Genomic DNA, 24,611 nt, shown 5'->3' on the forward strand with positions numbered 1-24,611 from the left:
ACACAAAAAAGTTGCAAATATAGTAAAATAATTCCCATATACCCTTCACCAATAGTTATTACATGTGAACGTTTTACCACATTCCCCACATCATTCTCTGAATACATACACATTATTCTTAAATTTACTTTTGAGCAGATAATGTATTAAGATGGTACAAAATAAACAGTGGAACATAAATTTCCCTCCTTCTCCATCCCACTTCTCTCTGGCCCAGCGGCTACCATTTTCTTATATATTGTCAGAAATATTTGGTGTGTTTACAGCCATATAGGAAAGCACATGTATTTGTAGAGCATAAACTTCATCCACACACTTTTTTTTTCTTCAAGGAAAGCATACCAGACTCACTGTTCTGCCCCTTGTGTTTGGTTTTTTTTTTTTAACGTAATCTCTATACCCAATGTGGGGTTCAAACGTAGAACCCCGAGATCGAGTCCCACAGTCCACTGAATGAGCCAGCCAGGTGCCCCTGTAGCTGGCCTTTTTTTTTTTTTTTTTTTTATTTGAGAGAGAAAAAGAGAGAATGAATGGGGGAGGAGCAGAGGGAAAGAATCTCCCGCAGACTCCCCACCAAGCATGGAGCGTGATAAGACCTGACTCTATGACCCAGGAATCATGACGTCAGCTGAAACCGAGAGTCTGACGCTTAACCGTCAGGTTGAGCCGGCCAGGAGCCCCTGCATCTTGCTTTTTCTATTCAACAATGTATTTTTAAGGTCTTCACACTGGTCCACCTGTATGTTTCTCCTCCTTTTCTTCACAGCCTCATGGTAGGTCCCATACGGACATATTTGAGCTTCTCTAACCATATCCCCGTTGATGGAAATTTAGGTTGTTTCCAGTCCTTTGCCGCTATAGACAATGCAGTCATGAAATCCTGTCATGTTGTCATTTGGGGCATCACCTGCAGGACAAATGACTAAAACTGAAATTGCTGAGTAAAAAGTTCTCTCCTTTTCGATGTGGACAGATATCACCGCGTTGCTTTTCAGGAAAGCTGCACAGTTTATGTTCTTACCCACAACACGTGAAAATGTTTTCCTACATCCTTTACAACACAGCATGCTATCAATAATTTTTTGCTTTGACAGTTGGAAACTTAAAATATCACACTGCAGTTTTATTTTTGTTTCTTTTATTATAAGTGAAGATATTTTTCACATGTTAAAAAGCGGTTGATACTATTTTTCATGAATTGCTTACTTATATGGTGGTGATTTCTCTAATGCACTGTTGCTTTTTCATTGATCTAGAGGAACTCATGATCTATGGAAGAAATGAGCTTGTTTTCTGGAACATGTGAATTTTTTTCACTGTTTGCTTGCCTTTTGACTTGTCAATGGTGACTCTTCTTTTTTTGCCATTCATTTATTTATTTTTTATTTCTATTATTTTTAAAGATTTATTTATTTATTTGAGAGAGAGAGAGAGAAAGAGAGCACGAGTGGGAGGGGCAGAGGAGAGAATCTCAAGCAGACTCCTCACTGAGCACAGAGCCAGACTCGAGGCTCCATCCCATGACCATGAGATCACCACCTGAGCTGAAACCAAGAGCTGGACGCTTAACCAAATGCGCCTCCCAGGCACCCCTTCAGTAGTTTATTTTTTACTCAAAAACTTCTGTATAGTCAAATGTGTCAATCATTTCTTTTATGGCTCCTAATTCTTTGTGATAAGGCTAGAAGGTCTTAACTGCTCCACGATAATTTTACTTATTTATTTATTTTTTTAAAGAGCGCAGATTTTTTTTTTCCAAAGAGATTTTATTTATTTACTTGATAGAGAGAGAGACAGAGCCAAAGAGCACAATGGAAGGGAGGGCAGGGAGAGAGGGAGAGGGAAAAGCAGGCTCCGCATTAAGCAGCGAGCCTGACATGGGGCTCAATCCCAGGACCCTGGGATCATGACCTGAGCTGAAGGCAGATGCCTAATCATCTAAGCCACTGAGGTGCTCCCAAGATTATTTAAAAAACTATCCCATGATTTCTGTGTGTGTGTATGTGCGCGTGCATGCAATTTATTTACTTATTTTGACAGAGAGAGAGAGAGCAGGGGGAGGGGCAGAAGGAGAGGGAGAGAGAAAATCAGCCGACTCCCCACTGACTGTGGAATTGGACTCAGGGCTCATTCTCACCTTCCTGAGATCACGACCTGCGCGGAAACCAAGAGTCAGACACTCAACTAACTTAGCCACCTAGGCTCTCCTATCCCGTGATTTCCTCTTTCTTTCTTTCTTTTTTTAAAGATTGATTGATTTGGGTTTGTTTGTTTGTTTGTTTTCGTGTGTGTGTTTTTTAGAAAGAGAGAGAGAACACGTGTGTGAGCAGGGAAGCGGGAGGGGCAGAGGGAGAAAGAGAAAGAAAAGAAGACTCCTTGCTGATTAGAACCTGGATGCAAGGCTGAGTCAAATGAGAGGAAATCAGTTATCCCACTGAGCTGCCCCATCGTCCCTATCCCTTGATTCCTTACAGCATTTGTTCAAACATACACAAGAGTAGAGAGACTAGAATGAACCAACAGTGACCTCATCAATTTCAACAGTAATAAGAACAGGGGGCCAAGGCCTTATTTCACCTGTGTCCCACCTGTTCTGCCACCCGTCCATTATTGTGAAACAAATCCTAAACATAAAATTTTATGATGTTTTTAATGCTTAAACTTCTGATCCATCTGGAATTATTTTATTTTTTAAGATTTTATTTTCTTATTTAAGTTTCTAAAAAAGATTTTATTTATTTATTTGACAGAGAAAGAGAGCATGCACAAAAGCAAGGGGAGTAGTAGGCAGAGAGAGAGGGAGAAGCAGGCTCCCCGCTGAGCAGGGGGCCTTACCTGGGGCTTGATCCTAGGACCCTGGGGATTAAGACCTGAGCCAGAGGGAGATGCTCACCCAACTGAGCCAACCAGATGCCCCTCCTTATCTAGTTTTAAAGTCTATTTCCTAAAAACTTTATTTATGTATTTATCTATCTATCTATCTATCTATGGCAGAAAGTGTCCACACAAATGGGGTGGGAGCAGAGGGAGAGGGAGAGCGAATCCCAAGCAGGGTCCCGCTCAGTACGGAGCCCAGCACAAGGCTGGAACTCACTCCCTGAGATCATGACCTGAGCCAAAATCAAAAGCTGGACACTGAATCACCCAGGCACCCAAGATCTTACTTATTTTTAAGTAATCTCTAGACATGAGGAGAGGCTCAAATTCACAACCCTGAGACCAAGGGAGCCGTCTGATAGCCCATCTGGAATTATTTTAAGAGTCAGAGCTCCAGCTTTGCTGTTTGCAATTCTTCAGATGGTTTATTGAATGAACTATCTTTTATCCGCTGATTTGAAATACCACTGTTAACACATGTTAAGTTCCCATATGTGCTTGAGTCTATTCTTGTCGCTTCTGTGCCATTGATCCTTCCCTATATATTTATGCAAGGGTCCCACTCTCTTCGGATGGTTGTAGCTTTCTAGCATATTTTGGTATTAAGTTAGACTATGTTCTAGAAGATGATTTCGATGTAAGTTTCCCCAGGTTTTCCTCGCCACCTGAGGGTGCAGACCTGAGGGAAGGCACGGTGTAAGGTGACCCCAAGAAAGTCTGTATACCCAGCTTTAGACATAACGGTGCCTATTGACACTTTGGCTGGGATAAGGCATTGCATCACGCTGGCAACTAGAGACTCGGGTCCAAGTTCTGGCTTTGCAACTGAGAGCTGAGTGACTTTGACCAGCCCATCTTGCCCTTCAGAGCCTCTCCTTAGACAAGGGCCTCCGTCTCATTTCCAGCAGTCTCCAGTTCTAAGAGCCTAGGGTGAGGGACCTGGGGAGTACCAGGCAGGATTATGAAAGGACACCCCGTGCTCACTTCTACAGGAAGTCCCATAGATAACACAGGAGATTGGCTCGCTGGGGAACGGAAAGAGCCATTAAGCAAGAGACAAGACTGTTAACAGTCCCAGAGCTCGTGGGTTCTTGGGGGCAGCGGTTGCCCCATCACCAGGTCCAGGAGGCCAGGACTGTGTGCACGACTGGGAGTCTTTGAAGGTGGGAGCCCCCTGGAGTTGCAATGCTTCTTTTCTTTGGAGGGGTTGAGGATGGGAAGAGGAGTGGTCTGAGTCCGCATGTGGCTCCAATGACAAGGCTGAAAAGGTCCGAGTCCACTTTCCTCAAGAGTTTGGTCTAACAAGGGCACTTGGGCAGGGGACTGGGATAGATTGCTTACTTTAAATGGCCCTGTGACCTTGGGCAAGTCACCTGGCTTCTCAGAGCCGTGGGTTCTCTACTGAGTTAGGAGAGGAGAGAGGGTAACTAGGCTAGAGCAAGGCAGTAGGTGGTCTCTCAGACCCACCAGCTTGGATAACCTGGGTTCAGTGACCATCACGATTACTTGCAGTTAGTAAAGTAAGTGGAGTGAGGAGCAGACCCAGTTCCTTGCCCCTTTGGTGAGACAATGAAGGAATTGGGGGAAAGCCCAGCAGAGTTGTCCCCTACCCCATTTTTCTTATGGGCTCTCTACTCCCTGACTCCAAGCCTGTTGTGCCTGCTCCCCTAACCCAGTCCCACAGTAGGGAGCTGATTCCTACAGTTGCCTGGGAGTAGGATCTATTTGTTCTCAAGTTTAGATCCCAAATTCGTATGCTTTCTTGAGTAAGGAATGCAGGGAGAGGTGGGTAGACTTAGGGTGGGATGTGTGTTCCTGGTCACAGGGGCTTTTGACTTCAAGGGTGTGAGGCCACCTTGATCCAGGGAGGGGAATGTGGCGGAGGATGGGGGGGTGCCCTTGTGGGCTGGCTCGGAGGGGTGTTGTTCTGAGCAACTCTGAGTGGGTGTTGTTCTGAGCAGCTCTGAGTGGGCAGGGACCTTCGTACATGTGAACGACCTGTGAGGAATTGTCCTGTCAGATCCGTGAGGGAGTGGACGGTGGTGGGAGCTGGCTGAGGAGGTGTGTGTGTGTGTGTGTGTGTGTGTGTGTGTGTGTGTGCACCCATGTACACATATGTGAGGAGGGACTGAAGTTGTCCCCACTATCTCTGGGTAGTCATGCTTGGCCATGAAAAGGTACAGACTACTTTTAGTGTATGCTATAAGGCTGTGAAGGGGGAGTTTGCTATCCCTGACTGATGGTGTTTGCACTTTGAGGCAGTGTTGGTGGTAGGGTACCTGCTGCCTTTACACTCCAGGCCTCCTAACAGGCAGGGGGTGCCTCTGAGTGGCCCTACAGGGAAAGAAGGACTGATCGCCGAGGCTGTGGAAGGGCGGGAGCCAGTGAGGTGTCCAGAAGGTCCTCCTTCTCTCCCTTCCTTCCTTCTTTCTTTCCTTCCCTCCTTCCTTTCTTGGAGAGAGAGAGAGAGAGTGAGCAGGGGAGGAACAGAGGGGAGAGAGGGAGAGAGAGAGAAAATGTCAAGATTCCCTGCTGAGCACAGAGCCTGACATGGGGATCGATCTCACGACCTGGAGATCATGACCTAAGCTGAAACCAAGAGTTGGATGCTCAACCGAATGAACCACCCAGATGCCCCAGAAGGTGCTGCTTTCTTATGAAACGCCAGCAGACTGTTGGAAATGGGCTGTGGAGGTGCAGCCTGACCAGGAACTCCCTGAAAGACATGTCAAGAACATCCCATATCCTGGGAGATGACCACAGGGAATGTACTTTAGGATTCTAATTCCCCTTACTTGTGAGAACCTGGCAGACTCAGTTATATGGCACAATATCATTATGAACTCTTCCCCCAGGGCTTCAGTTCTAGAAGCTTCTGTACTGAGAATCTTATCTTGCTGCCTCTTGTATGTTATCTTCAACGGAAGTACATGTGCAACTTGAGTTTCCAAGCCTTTTTCTTTTTTAAAAAGATTTTATTTATCTGACAGAGAGAGAGAGAGAGAGAGAGACTGAAAGCCCAAGCAGGGAGAGGGGAAGAGAGAGAGGGAGAATCAGACTCCTTGCTGAGCTTGATCCAGGGACTCCGGGCTCATGACCTGAATCAAAGGCAGGTTCTTCACTGACTAAGCCACCCAGGTGCCCCGAGTTTCCAAGTCTTACGACAACAAGCAAAGCCCGCTCACTCCGCCCTGCTCCAGAAGCCCCGTCCCACGCATGCTCTGTCCCGCATTCCACCAAGGAGGTCCCTCTCCAGGAAGTGGTCTTAGGAGAGCCTACGCCAGTTCTGCTACTGAGCCTCCCTTGGTTTCCTCACAGGTCAAGTGGGAGGAAATTGTATCTGCACAGTACTCAGCTCAGCTTTGCTGAGGCTCCAGTGGAATGTCACGTGCCCCATCCCCCCGCCCCCGCCATGGGATGACCACCATTGTGAATGCCAACTTTACCCAGCAGACCCTGTGTGGTGGAAAATTTACAAGCTAGAGGAATAACACACTCTCTGAGAGCATGACGCATGCTAAGAGAAAGCAAAGCCAGAAACAGAGGTGGGCCATGCCAGGAATGTGAGGTGGTGCTTCAACTTCAGTGATCCGGTCCCATCCTCACGGCAACTCTGTGGGGTAGATATCAGGTCAACGTACCCGTAAGGAAGCCAAGAGGCGGGAAGGTTAAGTGACTTGCCCAAGTTCACACAGCTCGCCAGAGGCAGGCCTTGGAGAGGCAGAGGTCTGTCTGACACAGAGCACTGGGACTGAAAATCCCTTCCTCTCTTGGGCCTCCTTCTCCACATCCATGAATCAAGATGGCAGGATGGACTGACAGGGAGAAGGCACACATCTTCCCAATTTATCTACTGGAACCAGTGTCTCATAGCAGGATGGCTCACTGCCGTGCCGGCATTCAGCTGGTACTCAGTAAATGCTTGTCACTCAAGCGCATATTAGATCATGGGAACGGTTTGGGCAGAAGAATGTCTTTTTGGTGGAGGTATGCTGTACTGCTAACTGTTTTTTGCTGGGGGAGAAAGCCCTGATTTGTAGCGTTTGCTGGCTCACATGGTGCAAATACTCACATGGCGGCTGACCCCAAACCACTGGGCTAGGAAAAAAGGTGCACAGTTGGCTTTTGCAAAGCCCCTCAAATCTGGCTCCTCAGTTTTCGTCTGTGATCTTAAAACTGCATCTGGGGGTGCCTGGCTGGTTCAGTTATTAAGCATTTACCTTTGGCTCAGGTCATGGTTCTGGGGTCCTGGGATCAAGTCCCGCATTGGGCTCCCTGCTTGGTGGGAAGCCTGCTTCTCCCTCTTCCTCTGCCTTTCCCCCTGCCTGGGTGTTGTCTCTCTCTCAAATAAACAAATAAATGAATACTTGAAACAAACAAACAAAAAAAAAAAAAAACCCTGCATCTGAAACAGACTTGGAAGGCTCCAAGAGAAACAGAGATAGTAAGTTGGAGAGAAACAGATGGAGAGATCAAACACCCAGGAAGAACCAGAGAGAAAGACTGGTAGAGAGAAAGAGAGAGAGACTCGACTTCACTTTAAAGCTTGGGGGGGTCTCCACAGGCTGAGGGATTGCTTTAGTCAGGTCCTGTGCAGCCTGTGCCCCAGGGGAGGCTGGACCAGTGGTGCCAGAGCCCAGGGAGAAGCCCATCATCCCTCCCAGTCAGCCTGTCTGTGACCTTTCACCTCAGCAGAGAAAGCCGGGAGGGGTCTTCTTGTTCTTGCTGCCTCATGCCGCACATGTTCCTTTGTGCAAGTTGTTCACTGCTTTTAAATCCTCCCTGCCTTCCTTAGGGCTTGGCTCCCGCCCTGGGCCATGCTGGAAGCTGCCTGTCCATGGGCACATCAGGCCGCTCCCACTGCCCACTGTTGTAGGTGCCACCCCTTCCTCGCTTATTCCCCTCCCCCACCCCAGGGCAGGCCCAGAGAGTACCTCTTCCAGCCTCTAGCCTCCCTTTGTTCTGTCCTTGGGGGTCTCACCTAGACAAATCCTTATCCGTCAGAATCCTTATCAATAGACCAACCTAAGACTTTCCGTGAGAGTTGGGAGGACCCCAATTAGTGAATTGGACAATGCTTACGTGAGCGCCTACTGTGTGCTAAGGAGTGGGGAGCAATGGAGACTAAGCCGCACAGTGACATCCTTAGGGGGAGCCCAGAGCATCATGGGGCCACAGTCTAGTGGGTACTGAACCCTGCTTGAAGCATGGGGATGGCTGCAGGGAAGGCTTCTTGGAGAAGGTGGCCTCTTAGGTGAGGAAGGAAGAGGCATCAGCTGGGTGGGGAGATAAGAGAGTCAGGGAAGATGGGGCAAAGGGAGCAAAGTAAGAGAGGATCTGATATTCCAGGAATGGAAGTGGTTCAGCAGGCTTGATGGACTTCAAGGGTGTGGGAGGGAGCAGGGTAAAGCAGGGGCAAGGCCATAAGACCTACTGGTTGCCTCCTGCGTGTGTCCAAGGAGCAGTCAGACGGTGTTGAGAAAAAGAGGATTGGAGGTCAGATGAGGGGGGACAGGCGGGGAGGCAGCGGTGGAGGGATCCTCCAAGGTGAGATGTGAGGGAATGAGCTGGAGGAGTGGCAAGAGAGACAGCTCGGACAGTGAGACCCTGGACAACCCTGTGTCCCCATCCTCATCTCGAAACAGAACCGATCCTGCACAGGGCTCTTTCATATAACGGCCAAGAAAGACTTTTGATGAGCAAAGATCTAAAAGAGAGGAGGGCACGTGGATAGCTTGAAGGAAAAGCATTCCAGGCAGATGGAGCAGAAAGGACAAAGGCCTCATGCTGGAGGCCAGAAGGTGGGAGAGTGTCACGAGGTACGAGAGGCCAGCTGGGGTCCAAGCAGCTCATCAGCCATGGTGTGTTTTCTCCAGGAGACCTGGGAGGGTTTTCAGCAGAGTAACTGTGTGCAGCACCCCACAACCCCTCACTATTCCTCTGTTCCCAGGCCAAAAGAGCATGGAGAGTGGACAGAGAGTGCCCCGGAAGGGCCGCAAGCTAGGCTCCAGCCGCCGGCGGCAGATGCGAGAACCAGCTGACGACCAGGATGCCCCCATGACCTCAGAACCGGAGTCCTTGTCCTCCCTGGTGGCTGCTGAGCTGCAGCATTTCTTCCAGGACTGTGGGGCCAAGGAGAGGGGCTTCGTCACCCGTGAGGACCTGGCGGTGAGTCGGAGTGCCCAGCTCTTCCCCTAAATCCCTTTTTGGTGGCCTCCTGAGACTTCCTATCCCATAAAGCAGGGGAGGCCTGCTCTTCCCCCTTTCTCCCATCCAAAATTTGCTCTCAAAGAGGAACTCCCATGCACCGTTCATGAGAATGCAGACTGGTAAAGCCACTGTGGCAAAAGTATAGAGGTTCCTCAGAAAATCTGAAATGGAAATACCATACTGGGGATGTACCCAAAGGAAACAAAAACAGTAATTCAAAAAGATATATGCAGCCCTTTGTTCATTGCTGTGTTATTTACAATAGCCAAGATATGGAAGCAACATAGTGTCCATAAATGAATAAGGAAGATGTGGCATATATACACAATGGAATATTCCTCAGCCACAAAAAAGAATGAGATCTTCTATTTTGTGACAACATGGATGGACCTAGAGGGTATTTTGCTCAGTGAAATGAGTCAGACAGAGAAAGCCAATGCTGTATGATTTCACTCAGATGCAGAATCAAAACACAAATGAACAAACCAAAGGCAGAAACAGACCCATAAATGCAGAGAACAGGGGGTTGCATGAGGAAGGTGAGTGGAAGGACAGGCAAAATAGGTGAAGTGGGGGACACAGACTTTTAGTCGGAATGAGTAAGTCATGGGGATGAAAGATACAGTACAAGGAATATAGTCAAGGATACTGTAGCAGTGTTGTATGGTGGGAGCTTCGCTTGTGAGCACAATGTAACATACAGACTTGTCAGATGACTATGTTGTACACCTGGAACTAATGTAATACTGTGTGTCAATGATACTTCAATTAAAATTTAATTAATTAGGGGCACCAGGGTGGCTCAGTGGGTTAAGCACCCGACTTTTGGTTTCAGCTCAGGTCATGACCTCAGAGTTGTGAGATCAAACCCCATATTGGGCTCTGTGCTGAACGTGGAGTCTGCTTAAAATTCTCTCTCCCTCTTTCTCTCTGCTCCGCCTCATTCTCTCTCCCTCTCTGAAAAAAACAATAACACCCATTAATTAATTAATTTTAAAAAATATAAAGGTCAGTAGGCAAAAAGCATAGTTTGTATACTAGGTGTTTATGCTCCTCTGCAAAGGAATATTCTTTGTGTTAAATGACAAGCACATATGTTTTCTGAGGCAAATCAATAAATGTCATAAAAAATTTGCCCTCAGATAAGTTGAGGAATTTGTTTATACTAATATGTAAATGGCTGATAAGGCAGTATGTGTTCTGCTCTTTCAGAAACATTTGCATTTTAACAAAGGAAAGGACTTCAAGTCAAAGAAGGAACTTGCCTATGGAGCAGGAAAGTTTATCCTGGGGAGCAGAGTCCTGGAAATCAAACCATGTCAATGACTAGAAACATCAATGACAAGACCAGCCATGGTTGGTCCCTATAAGGAGTCTTAGGCTCTGGCCCAGACCAACACTGACCAATTTTTCTTTGGTTTTTCCTCATTCTCTGCAAAAGGGTCTATGTGGGTTGCTGGAGTCTTCCCAGGCCTACCGTCTCCTCTGGATACTGCTCCATGCTCCAGACTTTGTCCTGCCCCCATCAGAACTGAGTTTTCCTGTGGTCTGTCCTCGGGGCCACAACAAGGAACCAATGGATGTTGTTGAAATAGAATTTTCAGGGGTGCCTGACAGTGGAGCATGTGCCTCTTTATTTCAGGGATCATGAGTTCATGTCCTATGTTGAGCATAGAGATTACTTAAAAATAAATAGATAGAAAAGAATGACTTTCTCAGAGGGGCCTTCACCAACTCCCTTGAGTAGAGGGAGCAGCAGGCTGAGGCAGAAGCAAATTGCCTGCTGAGTGAGGAACCCGATGTAGGGACTGGATCCCAGGACCCTGAGATCATGACCTGAGCTGAAGGCAGATACTTAGCCAACTGAACCCTGCAGGCATCCCTATATATAATTTTCAAAAGGGTAAAAAAGGTAAATATAAAATCAAGTAAGTACAAAATCAACATTTACCAAAGGTTTTATCTAATTAATTTTTATTACTAATTAATGAAGGAACCAATAAGATGTTACAATTGGCCCAAAAACTAGCATGTGAGAAGCGAGGCTACAGTATTTAAAGGCAATTTGACAGGAAACTGTTAGGATAAGATTGCTGAGTTCAATTTTTAACATGGCTGATGTCCAACAGGCCATAAATCTTTAGGGTTATCTGTTGTCCTACACAAAAATTTTCATCTCTCCCAGGCAAAAATCTGCAAGTTAACAAGTAACTTCAGCAAGTCTGGGACTTTTAATTAAAGATAAACAATGAGATGGACTGAGTGCATTCCTCTAGCCTAGACAATGCTTGAAAGGACATGCTCTCTACCTTTTGGCCCAGTTTCCCAGTTTCCAATTATTCAGATAATTTTCTGTGATGATAAATAATCTCCTGATATAAAAAAGCCTATTCTCATTCCCCCTATTTCCATCAGCTCAGCATCCTTGAGCTTGCTCTACAAACCTAGACTTTGAAAGTATGAAGTCATTTTAGTTTCTGTCCCTAAGTTTTCATACAGAATCTTAGCTTAAAAACCTCTGGTATTTGCTCTTCTACCTAGAGTGAATGTCTGTTCCAGTTTGCCTAGGGCTGGAGGGATGCCTGGGATGTGGAACTTTCAGTGTTAAAACTGGGAACATCTGGGGCAGACTGGGTCCAGCTGGCCACCCTATTTCTATCCACAGGACAGGAAACTAAACCCAAGACTCTCTTCAACTTTCACCTGTAGCCCCTATAAATGCAAGGGGTTTCCTTTCTTCTTGAGAGTCCCAATTTTTCTAAGGTCCCTCTTCCTGCCTGGAAGCAGCCTTCCTTGTCAATTTTATACTTATTTCCCGACCTTCTGTGCCAGGCTGCTGGGATAAATAAAATCTTATTTAAAACCATCAACCCTGCTGGGAGGGTTTTGCAGACATTGACTCCATGTCTGTTCCTTACAGCAGACTTGTCACATCTGATTAAATGAGAATCATTCTTCAATGTGACACTCTAGTTACACAATTGATTCATCCAACTATATCCCAGCAAAAAAAAAAAAAAAAAAGGACAGATTCTTATTGAATCAATAATTTTATCGCCATGGAAAGTCAGGAGGCCCAGGAAGTGTCAGTTTCTGAATCAAGAGTGGGTCAGTGAGATTCAGATAACATTTACAATGGTTAACTTCAGTTTACAAAAGCAGTCAACTACCAGACTGAAGGTTAGAGATGGCCCAAAAAGAGAAAAAACTGCCTCTTTGATCCATAAAGATAGAATGAGAAAAAACAGTACCAGTTCTATCCCTGACAAATAACCACAACTCCATTTCCTTGAACCATTCATTCATTTCTATGTCATTCATTCCTGTTCTGCTTGATATTGAATGAGCTGGCCGTTTCTGGACTCAAGAGTCCTGGAAATTGTCAGTCTGCTAGCTTGGCTGAAGGTCCACTAACATCAGCTCAGAATCCTTGTATCCAAGGGAAGCATCAGTAGCTCACAGAACTGGGTCCAGTCCTTTTCCGCAAGGTGTTGGGTCTATCCCTAGTGGCCTGCAGCTCTCAACTGAGACTTCAGGCCAACGTAGGAAAGGAGAAATAACTAGTGTTGGTGGTGAGGATGTGGAGAAAAGGGAACACTCGTGCTCTGTTGGTGGGAATGTAAATTGGTGCAGTCACTCTGGAAAACAGTATGGTGGTTGCTCGAAAAATTAAAAATAGTTCTACCCTCGGGAATCCAGCAATCCCACTCCTAAATATTTACCCGAAGATAACAAAAATGCTAATAAGAAAAGATATCTGTACTGCCATGTTCACTGCAGCATTATTTACAATAATAGCTAAAGCACAGAAAGAACCTAAATGTTCATAGTCCTTCCTGGGTAGGAAACATTTTTGCTAATGAGACTGAAAAGCTTTGGTTATGTATTACATCGCTAATAATATCAGAGTGGAAGAGAGTGAAGTTCTCTGTTGGGACACAGCACAAAACTATTTCGTAGGGTTTGATTAGTGTTTCGCCTGAAGATAAGCACATATCATGGATCAGCAAACACACTGAGCAAACTCCAGGCCTTCCCATAAAGCATGCAGTTTCTGAAATATTTATATGAATCCCATTTTATCTATGGAAACTTAGCCTAGGAAAGCCTGAACATCTCTTCTGATTTGACGGTTCTTCCCATGATGTTTTTTTTAACCCAAGCCATATATATCATATGTATATAAATATACATATGTAAAAATATGAGGTTAAATTTTTTTAAATTTTATTTTTATTTATTAAATTTATTTTGTTTTATTAAATTTTATATTTATATTTAGTTTTTAAGTATATATATTTAAAAGTACATATATAGGGGCGCCTGGGTGGCTCAGTGGGTTAAAGCCTCTGCCTTCGGCTCAGATCATGGTCTCTGGGTCCTGGGATCAAGCCCTGTGTCGGGCTCTCTCCGCTCATCAGGGAGCCTGCTTCCTCCTCTCTCTCTCTCTGTCTGCCTCTCTGCCTACTTGTGATCTCTATCTGTCAAATAAATAAATAAAATCTTTTTTTAAAAGTACATATATATACTTTATATGTATATATACTTTATATATATTTATGTGTGTGTGTGTGTGTGTGTGAATATACATATAAATTTAACCTCCACCCTCCTAACCCAAGCCATATATAACATTAGATTTTGTTACAGGTTAAACCCTCAGTTTTTATTTTCATCTACATGCAACAAATACAGCAAGATTTATCTTTAGCGATAATAATCAGCTCATTATCTTTTAGAAGCGGGTGTTAAATATAACACGTTATTTAATCCTTTTATCGTATTAATCAAACTTAATGAGCTTTTAAAATATGTTGTAAGTTATCTATATTACCCAAAAGAACATTAAAAATATTTCAGCATCGGGGATTTGAAGAATTTCCTTATAATTTTTGAAAATTATTTTTTCACATATTTTTATTGAGGCATAATTGATATAATATGATAATGATATGATATAATATGATAATGATATAATAATATAATAATTGATATAATATAATATTATAATATAATATAATATTAGCTTTAGGTATACAGTGTAATGATTTGATATCTGTCCCTGCTGCAAAACGATCACCACAATAAGTCTAGTTAACAGCCTTCACCATACAGTTACAAAATTTCTTTTCTTGTGATGAGAGCTTTCAAGATCTACTTACTTTCAAAGATGCAGTTCAGTATTATTAACGATTGTCACCATGCTGTACATTACATTCCCATGACATATTCATTTTATAACTGGAAATTGTACTTTTTTGACACCCCCCCCATCCGCTTCAGGGATTGCCCAATGTGTTCTCTGTATTCATGAGCTCTGTTCTTCGGTTTATTTGTTGGTTGGTTGGTTGGTTTTAGATTCCACATATAAGTGAGTTCATTCAGTTTTTATCTTTTTCTGTCTGGTATAATTCACTTAGCACAGTGCCCTCAAGGTCCATCCATGTTGTTGCAAATGGTAAGATTTCATTCTTCAATAGGCTGAGTAAGCTTCCATCCTGTATATATGCCTTATCTTTATCCATTCACCCTTCTATGAACATTTAGGTTCTTTCTGTGCTTTAGCTATTATTGTAAATAATGCTGCAGTGAACATGGCAGTACAGATATCTTTTCTTATTAGCATTTTTGTTATCTTTGGGTACATATTTAGGAGTGGGATTGCTGGATTCCCAAGGGTAGTTCTATTTTTAATTTTTCGAGCAACCACCATACTGTTTTCCAGAGTGACTGCACCAGTTTACATTCCCACCAACAGAGCACGAGTGTTCCCTTTTCTCCACATCCTCACCACCAACACTTGTTATTTATTGCCCATCCTGTTCTTATAAGTGGTGAAGTATTTAATAGATACAGAGGATATCCTAAATTTTTTTTTCTAGATTTAGGATCTTATATTGGGAAAGCAAAATCAGAAGAGCTATCAGAGAACATTTTGGCCACTGGATTAAGATAGGATCATAGGAATCTGAGAAATAGTACTTGGCTACCTGTTGATCAAAATGACAATAAAATAAAATATTTTGAGATAAACATCGAAGAAGGTAACATGATTGCAAGAATATTTAGCTCTTTTATAAGAGAGGTGACTTCAATTTTTTATTTTCATTTTTTTTTTTTTTACTTGAAAACATGATCAAGCCAGAATAAAGTAGAGAAATTTACTCTGTTGACATAGGGAATCATTTTTTTGGGCAGGCAATTTACAGAAGATAAACAGTAGCTTCTTTTTAACTCTTGCTAAGAGCTCTATGATCAATTTATCATTTTAATAGAGATAGAGCTAAAAATCTAGTTTTGCATTAATATAACACACGGCAGTAAAACTTTCACAATTTAAAAAAATTATTTAAAACCATCAAAGCCGAGCCAAATTTGGCACTTGATAAAATGTTAACATGTTTCACAGCTTATTTTCAGATTTAGGTCTTATAAATCAAGGCAACTAAGATTCCCTTTCAACAAACCCTCCACAACGGTCTCTATCCAACTCAGATTTGCATTTTCATCCCTTTTCATGTTCTGGAATAGACACTTAAGACAAAACCACCTTCTTATTCTTTGGAAAGTCAAAATGTATCCCATTTTCCTTGCTGTATCTCTCCGTCCCGGTTGGTCCTAGTATAGTCTCAAACATCTGTAGTGATTGTAACTTTCAAACAAAGTAACCAACCTCTATTTCACAGAAAGATCTGGGATACAAGAGAGCACTGTCTGTGTCATTCAAGCATTTTAGTAGACTTAGCCAAGCTCACAAACAGACATAACACAACATTTTACAGTCACACATATCCCTTGCACAAGTTTTTTTAAAAATTGTCATAAAAGGGACACCTGGATGGCTCAGTCGCTTAAGCATCTGCCTTCGGCTGTGGTCATGATCCCAGGGTCCAGGATCAAACCCTGCATCAGGCTCCCTGCTCAGCAGGGAGTTTGCTTACCCCTCTACTTCTGCCCCTACCTCCGGCTTGTGCTCTTCCCTCCTCTAGTCTCAAATAAATAAATAAATATTTTAAAAAATTGTCATAAAACATACATAACACAAAATTTGCCATCTTAAACATTTTTATGTGTAGAGTTCAGAGGCATTAGGTATATTTTACAATATTGTGCAAGCATCACCACCACCATTTCCAGATCTTCTTCATCTTCCCCATCTCTGTCCCAATTAAACAATAACTCCCATTCTCCTTTCTCCCCATCCCCCAGAAACCCCCATTCTCCTTTCTCTCTCTATGAATTTGACCACTCTAGTCCCTTGTCTAAGTGGGAAAATATATTTGTCTTTTTGTGACCAGCTTCTTAGCATGATGTCTACTTAGCATGATGTCCTTAATGCTCATTCATGCTGTAACAGGAGTCAGAATTTCCTTCCTTTTTAAGGCTGAACAAAATATTCCACTGTATATGTAGACCACATTTTGTTTTTCCGTTCATCCTTCAGTGGATATTCAGGTTGCTTTCATCATTTGGCTACTGTGAATAGTGCTGCTATGAACTTGGGTATGCAAATATCTCCTTGAGTCATGAGTCTCTGCTTTGCCTTGCACAATCATTTAAACAACAACAAAGATCAGCAAATCAGAGTTTCTGTTGCTTCTCAACCAAAAGACATTAGGTCTCTATCGTGCATCCCACAAGGACCACCAATGGCCAGTCCATAAAGTTAAATTCCCCACCATTACTGTCACCAAAAATGAAAACAGTATCAGCAAGGAAAAAAAGGCAGACAAGAACAACAAAAGAAACAGCAAACCCAAAATTCTATCACACATGGGATTCTCCCCAAGAGCCAAGGGAGGAAGGGCTTGGGTTTCCTGAAGCCCACGAGGGGCCCTTCTTCAGTATCCATGTTATTTGGTTCTGATGGCCGAGTTTAGTGGGGCATCTCTACGGAACCTCCAAAACTCCTTTTTTTTTTTTTTTAAGATTTTGTTTATTTATTTGACAGAGGGATATAGAGAGAGAGAGAAAGAGAGAGCACAAGTAGGCAGAGAGGAAGGCAGAGGTAGAGGGGGAAGCAGGCTTTCTGCTGAGCAGGGAGCCTGTCGTGGGGCTCCATCCCAGGATCCTGGGATCATGACCTGAGCTGAAGGCAGCTGCTTAACTGATTGAGCCACACAGGCACCCCAAAAACTCTTTTTTTAAAAGATTTAATTTATTTATTTGACAGAAGAAGAGAGCACCAGTGAGAGCAGAGCAGGGGAGAGGGTCAGAGGGAGAAGAAGAAGCAAACTCCCTGCTCAGCAGGGAGCCCAAGGCAGGGCTCGATGCCAGGACCCCAGTATCATGACCTAGGCAGAAGGCTGATGCTTCACCGACTGAACCACCCAGGCGCCCCACCAAAACTCTTAAAGTATAATTTTCAAGAAGGTAAAATCAGGGGTGCCTGGGTGGCTCAATGGGTTAAAGCCTCTGCCTTTTGGCTCAGGTCATGATCCCAGGGTTGTGGGATCGAACCCCACATTGGGTTCTCTGCTCAGCAGAGAGCCTGCTTCCCCTTCTCTCTCTGCCTGCCTCTCTGCCTACTTGTGATCTCTATCTGTCAAATAAACAAATAAAATCTTAAAAACAAAGAGAGAGAGAGAGAAAAAATCATGACCCTTGGGCAAAAATAAAATAAATCCCACTCAAAGATTTTATTTAGCTCTTAATTAATGAGAGATGTCATGAATGGTTGAAAGAGCATTTAAAAAAAAACACACAACTGGATATCAAAGAAGTGTTTAGAACAAGATTGCTGAGTTAAAGTTTTCAAAGCCTGTTAATGTACAACAGACCATAAATCTATGAGGTTATCTGTTCCAGTAGACAAAAATTATTTACATCTCTCCTGGACAAAATCTACAAGTTAATAGGTGACTTCATTTAGTCTGGGACTTCCAGTGTGTCCCAGGGGATGAAATGAAGTACATTCCTATGGTTTAGGAGATGCATGGGTGGCCTTTGTCCCTGTGGAATGCTGAAAGAACGTGCTGTCCACCTTTTGGACTTATTTTCAAATTTCAGATAATTTGGGGGGGGGGATACTGATAAACACATTCTGGGGAGGATTAGCTACTTTATTAGGATCCTAAAGGGATGAGACTCAGAACAGGTAAGTTTTGGTGTTGGATGGAGGAAGGGGAAAGGCATGGAGGGAGTTTAGGATCCTGCTGAGAGGGCCATCTTGGGTAGGGTTCCAGAGCCTCCAGTGTAGGTCCTGGGTCGGCTTGGGGCTGGGACTCCAAAACTGGGGAGAGGGGAGGTAGGAGTATCTGAACCCCTCTCTTTTTTGGAAGATGACCCCCAGGGTCTTCCCCAGTGGGAATAGTGCCAATTTACCTCTTCTTTGCAGGTGGCCAAGTTCAGCTTCCTGGGCAGTGAGGAGGAGCTGGAAATGATCTTTGACTGGGTGGATGTGGAGCAGAAGGGACGCCTCTCCCTGGAAGAATTCAGCTCTGGGCTTAGTATGTCTGTCCTGGGAGGGCCTCTGGGAGCTTTCTACCCAGCCAGACAGACATCGCATGCAGCATGCCTGGCTCAGGGAGGCTGGGCTGACAGGAAATGCAACAGGGTTCCTCCACAAAACCCCCAAGAGCCATTCAGGGCATGGATGGTGGTATGGTTTATACTGGTGATGAGAATCTAAGCCTGCGTGGGCAGGCAGTTGGTTTAAGACCAGGCTGGGCCTTAAGACTCTAGCCCAGGAGACCCACTTACTTCCTTTCCAATGAGCAAGAGCAGTTCATTGGCTGGGGGTTGGGGCAGAGGGGGGTCCTATTAGCATCCCCCTTCTCCAAGGAGGCCTCCAGGCTTACTTTCTGATGCCTCACTTGTCTTCTCCCCAACAAAAGTTTCTCCCTTGAGCAAGAGCTTAAACAAGCCCACATGCCTTGTTTCTGCCTGAGAAAGGTCACATTCTGGCTTTAGTGAAGGGAATTCCAGGCCCCGGGAAGAAGCGAAGGGTGATATATAGTGGTTAGGAGCTTCCTAGGCCCTATGCCCCACTTTGGGGAGGGCTATTCCCAACACCTGCTTCTCAACAAGGCCCCAAAGGACCTAAAAAGACCAAGGTCAGCAGGGCACAATATTTCCACTGATCTTCTCAATTTGGGGAAGGTGCGATGTCCTTGCCAAGACCCTGCAAAGTACAGCTCAGGCTCAAACTGCCGAGCCATCCAGAGTTCTCGGGTCTGCCGAGTCTCCAGAAGTTTGGGGGACAACGGAGAGGGAGGCCAGGAATCTGCACTTAGAGCTCATAAAATAGGCAGAATGTCTACCTTGAGTAGATTCCCAGGGGCAATAGGATGAATGTATGAACATGGTCCTTTATCTATGTGACCAACACAGAATTATTTCCCCGAGGGCCAGAGCTGGACAAGATGGGAGATCAGGGGGCCAAGCCAACCCCACTCTGCTGCCTTTTGTCCCCTCTGTCCCACAGACAACATCTTTGGCTCCAGCCTGAGCACCCACAGGCTCCACAGAAAGAGGCCACTGTCCTCCAAGAGAGAATCCGCAGCCGCCAGCTTCCCAGGGCTGGAGGAGGCTGACCCGGAGGAGAAGGAGGCATTCTTTGCCTTCATCCAGCAGCTGGGGGCAGGCCACTTACTTCCGGAGTAAGGCCAGCACTGTGTGTGGAGGGGTGTGGGGGTGGGAGGGCAGGGGCGGGCCATGGGCGGGCAGTGGGGTGGAGGACTCTCCTGGGCCCGTGCCCAGGTGGGAGGCCACCGAATAAAGCTGGGAGCATATCCCGGTTTGGCCACGTGTTAGCTGTGTGACTGTGGGCAAGTGGCCTAACCTTCCAGCTGCAGTGCGATGGATCGTAGGGACAATTATGGGATTAACTGGAACCTGTGTGGAGAGTGTCTGCTCTCCAGGAGGCCCTCCTGCCCTTACTCGCTCTCCCCCCGCCTCCCCTGTCCGTCCTGCCCTATGTGATTGCTCCCCAGAATTAGCAGGTTGGGATATCAGCCTAACAAAGGTACTCATATTCTTAAAAACACGACTGCCCTAGGGTACCTTTCTTAACCAAAAAAGATGGAGTGATTCAGGTAGAGCAATGCCCTGGGTTGGGCAGGTTTGGAGGAGCGGAGGACATTTCCTCCAAGCTGTCTCAGGCTCTGGGCTCGTGGGGTTCACTCATGCCCAGAGAAGGGGGAGCTCTGCCTCTCCTCCCATACCCCCCAGGCCCCCCTGGGTCTCTTAGAGCCACCAAGGGACTCACCCTTGCCTGTGTACCTACAGGCTCTGCGGGGACAAGCTCTCAAAGGGTGGAGCCTGGTGTTTGTTGTAGGACACGCCTGCTAGGACTGAGGGGACAGGCTGGAGGGACAGGTGTGGTGGGGAGTCATTTACCCACTTGGCAGCTTAGCCCTGGCTCAGCCCTCTGGCATCTGTCTTCATGACTTAATTAAATCCAGGTGAAAGCAATAGTAATTGAAAGTCAGCCTTGTGCCAGATCCCAGGCTGGGACTGTCAACTCATTCTCAAGCGAACTTACCTCACCCGGCAGGTGACCGCCTCCCCACTGTACAAAGAAGCCCAGAGAGGGTATGGGAGTTGCCAGAAGTCACACAGCTGCAGAGTGGGAGAAGAGAGAAGGCCAGTGGCAATCCTGGGCTCAGGCTCCCAATCTTTACCCCTCCTCCTGGCATAATTCATCACCACATCACGGAGCAACAAAGTGCTGTGGGGGTTCAAGAAGGGAGAGGGTACATCTGGGAAAGGTTCCTAGAGGAGGTGGCCGCTCAAGCTGCACCTTGCAGAGTATAAACAGATTTTTGTGGCCCAGGTGCCCATGTCTCTCAAAGTGTTGCCATGAAAGTGGAGAAGGTCTCTCTACCCCACTTCCGGGGCCCACCTCATACCTCGGGTCTGGCTGTCCCCCTTCCCCAGGCAGAAGGAGCTCTGGCAGCTGTGGAGGAAGCTGCGGCAGGAGGAGCCCCAGCTGGCAGGCAACCTGGAGGGTTTTCTGGCCAGGATGAGCAGCCGCCTGCAGGAGGCACGGGCTGACAAGGAGTTTCTGGAGCTGACCCTAAAGAAGTGAGTGGGGCTGGGCCAGGAGCGGGGGCACCTGATGCCTGGCATGGAGTATGTGCTGTTTCCCCTTTTAGCTGAGCATGAATGGGATTCCCTCAGCTCCAGAAGTCTGGAGCCCAGGAGTCCGAGGCAGACCTGGGGAGCTGGTTGGCAGGGCTGAGCTGGAAGGAGGGATGGCTTAGGAGACCTGTGGAGGAGGACAGAGCCGGGCCTTGAGTGGCAGTGGGAATGGCAAGTGTATCTCCACACAAGGCACCCACCCCAGGGGGCACTGCTCATGTAGATTACACCTGGTGACCCTGGGGTGGGCGTGGACAGAGCATTGCCCCATGGGGGAGAGTCTGTTTTAGGGGGTGGGGATGGAGACAGTGGGAAGTAGGGACAGAGTGATGGGGCAAAGGGGACCATGTGACAGGGGCCAGGGGAACAAATGTCTTGGTGATGGTTACAGGAGTCAGCATAGTGGGATCCTGATGACCAATGTCAAGGGGGTATGAGTCAGGGGCTGCTATTGGGATAACCGTTCTCAGGGTGGCAGGGTGACCATTGGCAGAGTGAGTTGAGCAGCGGGATTGACCCCAAACCCCAGCCCAAATCACCCCTGCCAGCAGCAGGGTCCCCAGGTGCTCAACGGCCACCCGGCCCCTCCACTCCCACCCCTTCCAGGCGGGACTCTGACCACCATCGAGAGGTCCAGCAGCTCTATGAGGAGATGGAACAGCAGATCCACCGGGAGCAGCAGCAGCTGCAGGCTGAGGTGACCCCCCACCAGCAGCCCAATCCTACCCTTGCCCTGGGCTCCTCTGTTGGCTGAGTAGTGGGGCTGGACACTGGCCAGTGTGGGGCAGCAGGAGGCTGCTGGGAGTGGGTTGTCTCCCCACCAACCAGCTGGGCCAGGTCTCACTCTCTAGGCCACCACTGTGTTGCCACATCTTGGCCTGCACCAGGGAAGTGGTCCTGAGATCCGGCCTTGCCAGGACATCCCGGACCCCAGACCCCAGACCCCAGGCCTGGGTGGAGGTGGAGTGTGGGGCGGGCTGGCTTGGCTCTGCTGGGACTCAGAAGCAGCAGCGCGGGGGCTGAAACCTCTCTGCTCCCCAGAGCGACTCCCGGGGCCTGGCCATCAGCTCTCAGATGCAGGAGGTCTTGGAGGCCAAGGAGCGTGAATTTCAACGGCTGACGGAAGGCCAGAGGGAGGTGAGTGACAGCGCTCGCCTGGGAGTCCAGTCTCTGAGGAGTCACAGTCTGACACCCATCTTCTGAGAATTCTGAGGGGAGCGGTTGGACTCCCATAGGAGAGTAGCCCCCTTCTCTGAGATGAGGCGAGGTAGTGCAGAGGAGCCACTGGAAAGGCCCAGGTTCAAATCCCTGCTGTTCCAATTAAGAGCCATGCAGATCTGAGGCAATAACTTGGCTCATCTTGGCCTTAGTTTCTTTATCTGTAAAATGGGATGAGCTACATCTACAGCCTCTCCTAGGCTAGTTGTGTCAAATAGCTAATAAAAGGAAAAGCACTTGGAAACAGAAAGGCACTGGGCCAACGTGAGGTTCTAGGGTCGGAGAGGCTTACGGTGAAGGTGGTGGTCAACTCTTGTCTCCAATGTCAACTGAGTGACCTGGGGCAGGTTTTTAAGGTCTCTGAGCCTTGGTTTCCTCATCAGAGAATTGGATATCAGAACCCTTGCCCTAGAAGGCTGCTGGGACGACTAGAGATACCCTGTGTGAGGGCCTAGCACAGCACCTGGCACACAGTAGGTGCTTTATGCATCACAATTTGTACTGTCTCTGAATTCGACCTAGCTCCCTATTGTCCCGAAACCCCAGATCTTGTAGCCCATAGTCACTGCCAGTTGGCATTGTGGCTAAGTCTTTGCATCTGAGACCTGCCCCACCATCTCTTCCTTCTTCCTTTCTCAACTCCCAGACCACTGACTTTAGTAAAATCACCATCTGATGGGACCAAGTCAATCAGCTTTCCTTTAGCACTGGACAAGGTGCCCAGAGCCTTTTCTACCATTGCCTTGCCAGGCTCTGCCAGCAGGTCACAGCTTCCCATCATGGGCTGATTTCCAGATGCCTATGCCACAGCTTCTCCTCAGAAATGGAGGCTGGCCCCATCAACCAAGGGAGGAGACTGGACTTTCTACATGGGGCCATTTTGTTCGGTCCCCACAGACGTGAAGCCTCTCTCCTGAAGTTATTCATTCCTTCGCCCAGTGATTATGAATAGTGCGCCTACTAGTGCCTGGCACTTTTCTAGGTCCTGAGGAACATGACACAAACCCTGGCCCACAGAGTTATAGACTTAGTCAGGAAGATGGATGATAAACAAAGTAAGTGAGTAAAATCTAGAACATGCTGGCGAGTGAAGATGCTAAGGAGAGTGAAGGGAAGCAGGGCAGGGGGTAGAGGGTTTTGACAGGGGAATCCAAGAAGGCCTCACTGAGTTGCTGATATTGAAGTAAAGGCCTGAAGGAGATGAGGGGTGGGCTATGTGATACCTGGGGAAGGGCAGTCCAGGCATAGAGAACAGTGAGTGCAAAGGCCCTGAGGTGGGGGTGTGCCATGAAAGTTCCAGAAGCAACGAGGAGACTCGTGGGCTGGAGAAGACGGAGTGGGAGGAGAGGAGTGGGAGAGGAGGGCAGAGACACCTCCTGGGGTGTGAAGGACTGAACAGGGCACTGGATGCCACTGTGAGGCTTTACTTTCCCTTCTGAGTGTTCAAGCCATGCTCTGTCTCCGAGTCCTGTGCCTGTGGACCAGATGGGGTTCCGAGACGAGCCCTCTTTGCAGAGCTCTGAGCAGAGGAGGGTGTGATCCCATCTACCTGTGGGGCCCTTGTGGGGCTGGCTGTCTGTGTGTCTGACTCAGTTCCTTCCATTCAAATATTTCTCCCAGATGGGTACCCCCCCCCCCACCACAATGCTTTGTTGAAGCTAGGACTCCAGGAGCCTGGAGTTGAGGCCCCATGGTGGCCTTCGGGGGCTGGTTGCCCTGGAAGACATCTGGGCTTCCCTCCCCCTCATGCTCCCCTCTCCCTCAGCTGGAGGCCCAGCTGAACCGCCTCAGCAACACCCACCGGGAGGCCAGCTCAGAGAACCAGCAGCTGCGGGAGGCTGAGCGAGACCTTGCTGGACGGCTGGAGGAGGTGCAGGGACAGCTGCGGGTGACCAGGGGCCATTTGAGTGCCACCAGGGGCCATGCGTACTGGCAGGTGGAGGAGGAACCAAGGCAAGGAACTGCCACCCCTGGACTCAGGTGGGGACCAGGGCTTCCCAAAAGGGAGGAGGGAGGCTTTGAGTTCTCTGAGGCTCTGGTCTGGACCCAGAACACACCTAGAGTTTCCCTCCTTAAACCTCACTACAATCCTGCTAGGCTGACATGCTCAGGGCCACTTCTCAGACAAGGAAACTAAGGCACAGAGAGGGGGGAAAGGTCGTCATGTGCCCAAGGTCATACATTTGGGATTCAAACATACACATACACAGACACACACACAC

General features: G+C 47.0%; 1 protein-coding gene across 5 annotated transcripts in view; it reads left to right on the top strand.

Moving 5' to 3' along the window:
- The first annotated feature begins 3,911 nt into the window (after nt 1-3,911).
- Nucleotides 3,912-24,611, top strand: part of RAB44 (RAB44, member RAS oncogene family) — a 32,283-nt gene continuing 11,583 nt past the window's right edge. For 2 of the 5 annotated variants that reach the window (XM_082730962.1, XM_082730964.1), the window contains exons 1-8: nt 3,922-4,040; nt 8,828-9,045; nt 18,425-18,536; nt 19,514-19,688; nt 20,968-21,114; nt 21,778-21,868; nt 22,213-22,308; nt 24,155-24,342. In XM_082730962.1, the coding sequence (XP_082587088.1) occupies nt 8,839-9,045; nt 18,425-18,536; nt 19,514-19,688; nt 20,968-21,114; nt 21,778-21,868; nt 22,213-22,308; nt 24,155-24,342 (1,016 nt within the window). In that variant the 5' untranslated portion in view covers nt 3,922-4,040; nt 8,828-8,838. Of the gene's footprint in view, nt 4,041-8,827; nt 9,046-18,127; nt 18,185-18,424; nt 18,537-19,513; nt 19,689-20,967; nt 21,115-21,777; nt 21,869-22,212; nt 22,309-24,154; nt 24,370-24,611 lie in introns of those variants that run through there. The other 3 variants (XM_082730963.1, XM_082730961.1, XM_082730965.1) reach the window with 3 other exon arrangements.

Source organism: Mustela nivalis (genome assembly GCF_964662115.1).
Source record: "Mustela nivalis genome assembly, chromosome: 5".
NCBI lineage: Eukaryota > Metazoa > Chordata > Mammalia > Carnivora > Mustelidae > Mustela > Mustela nivalis.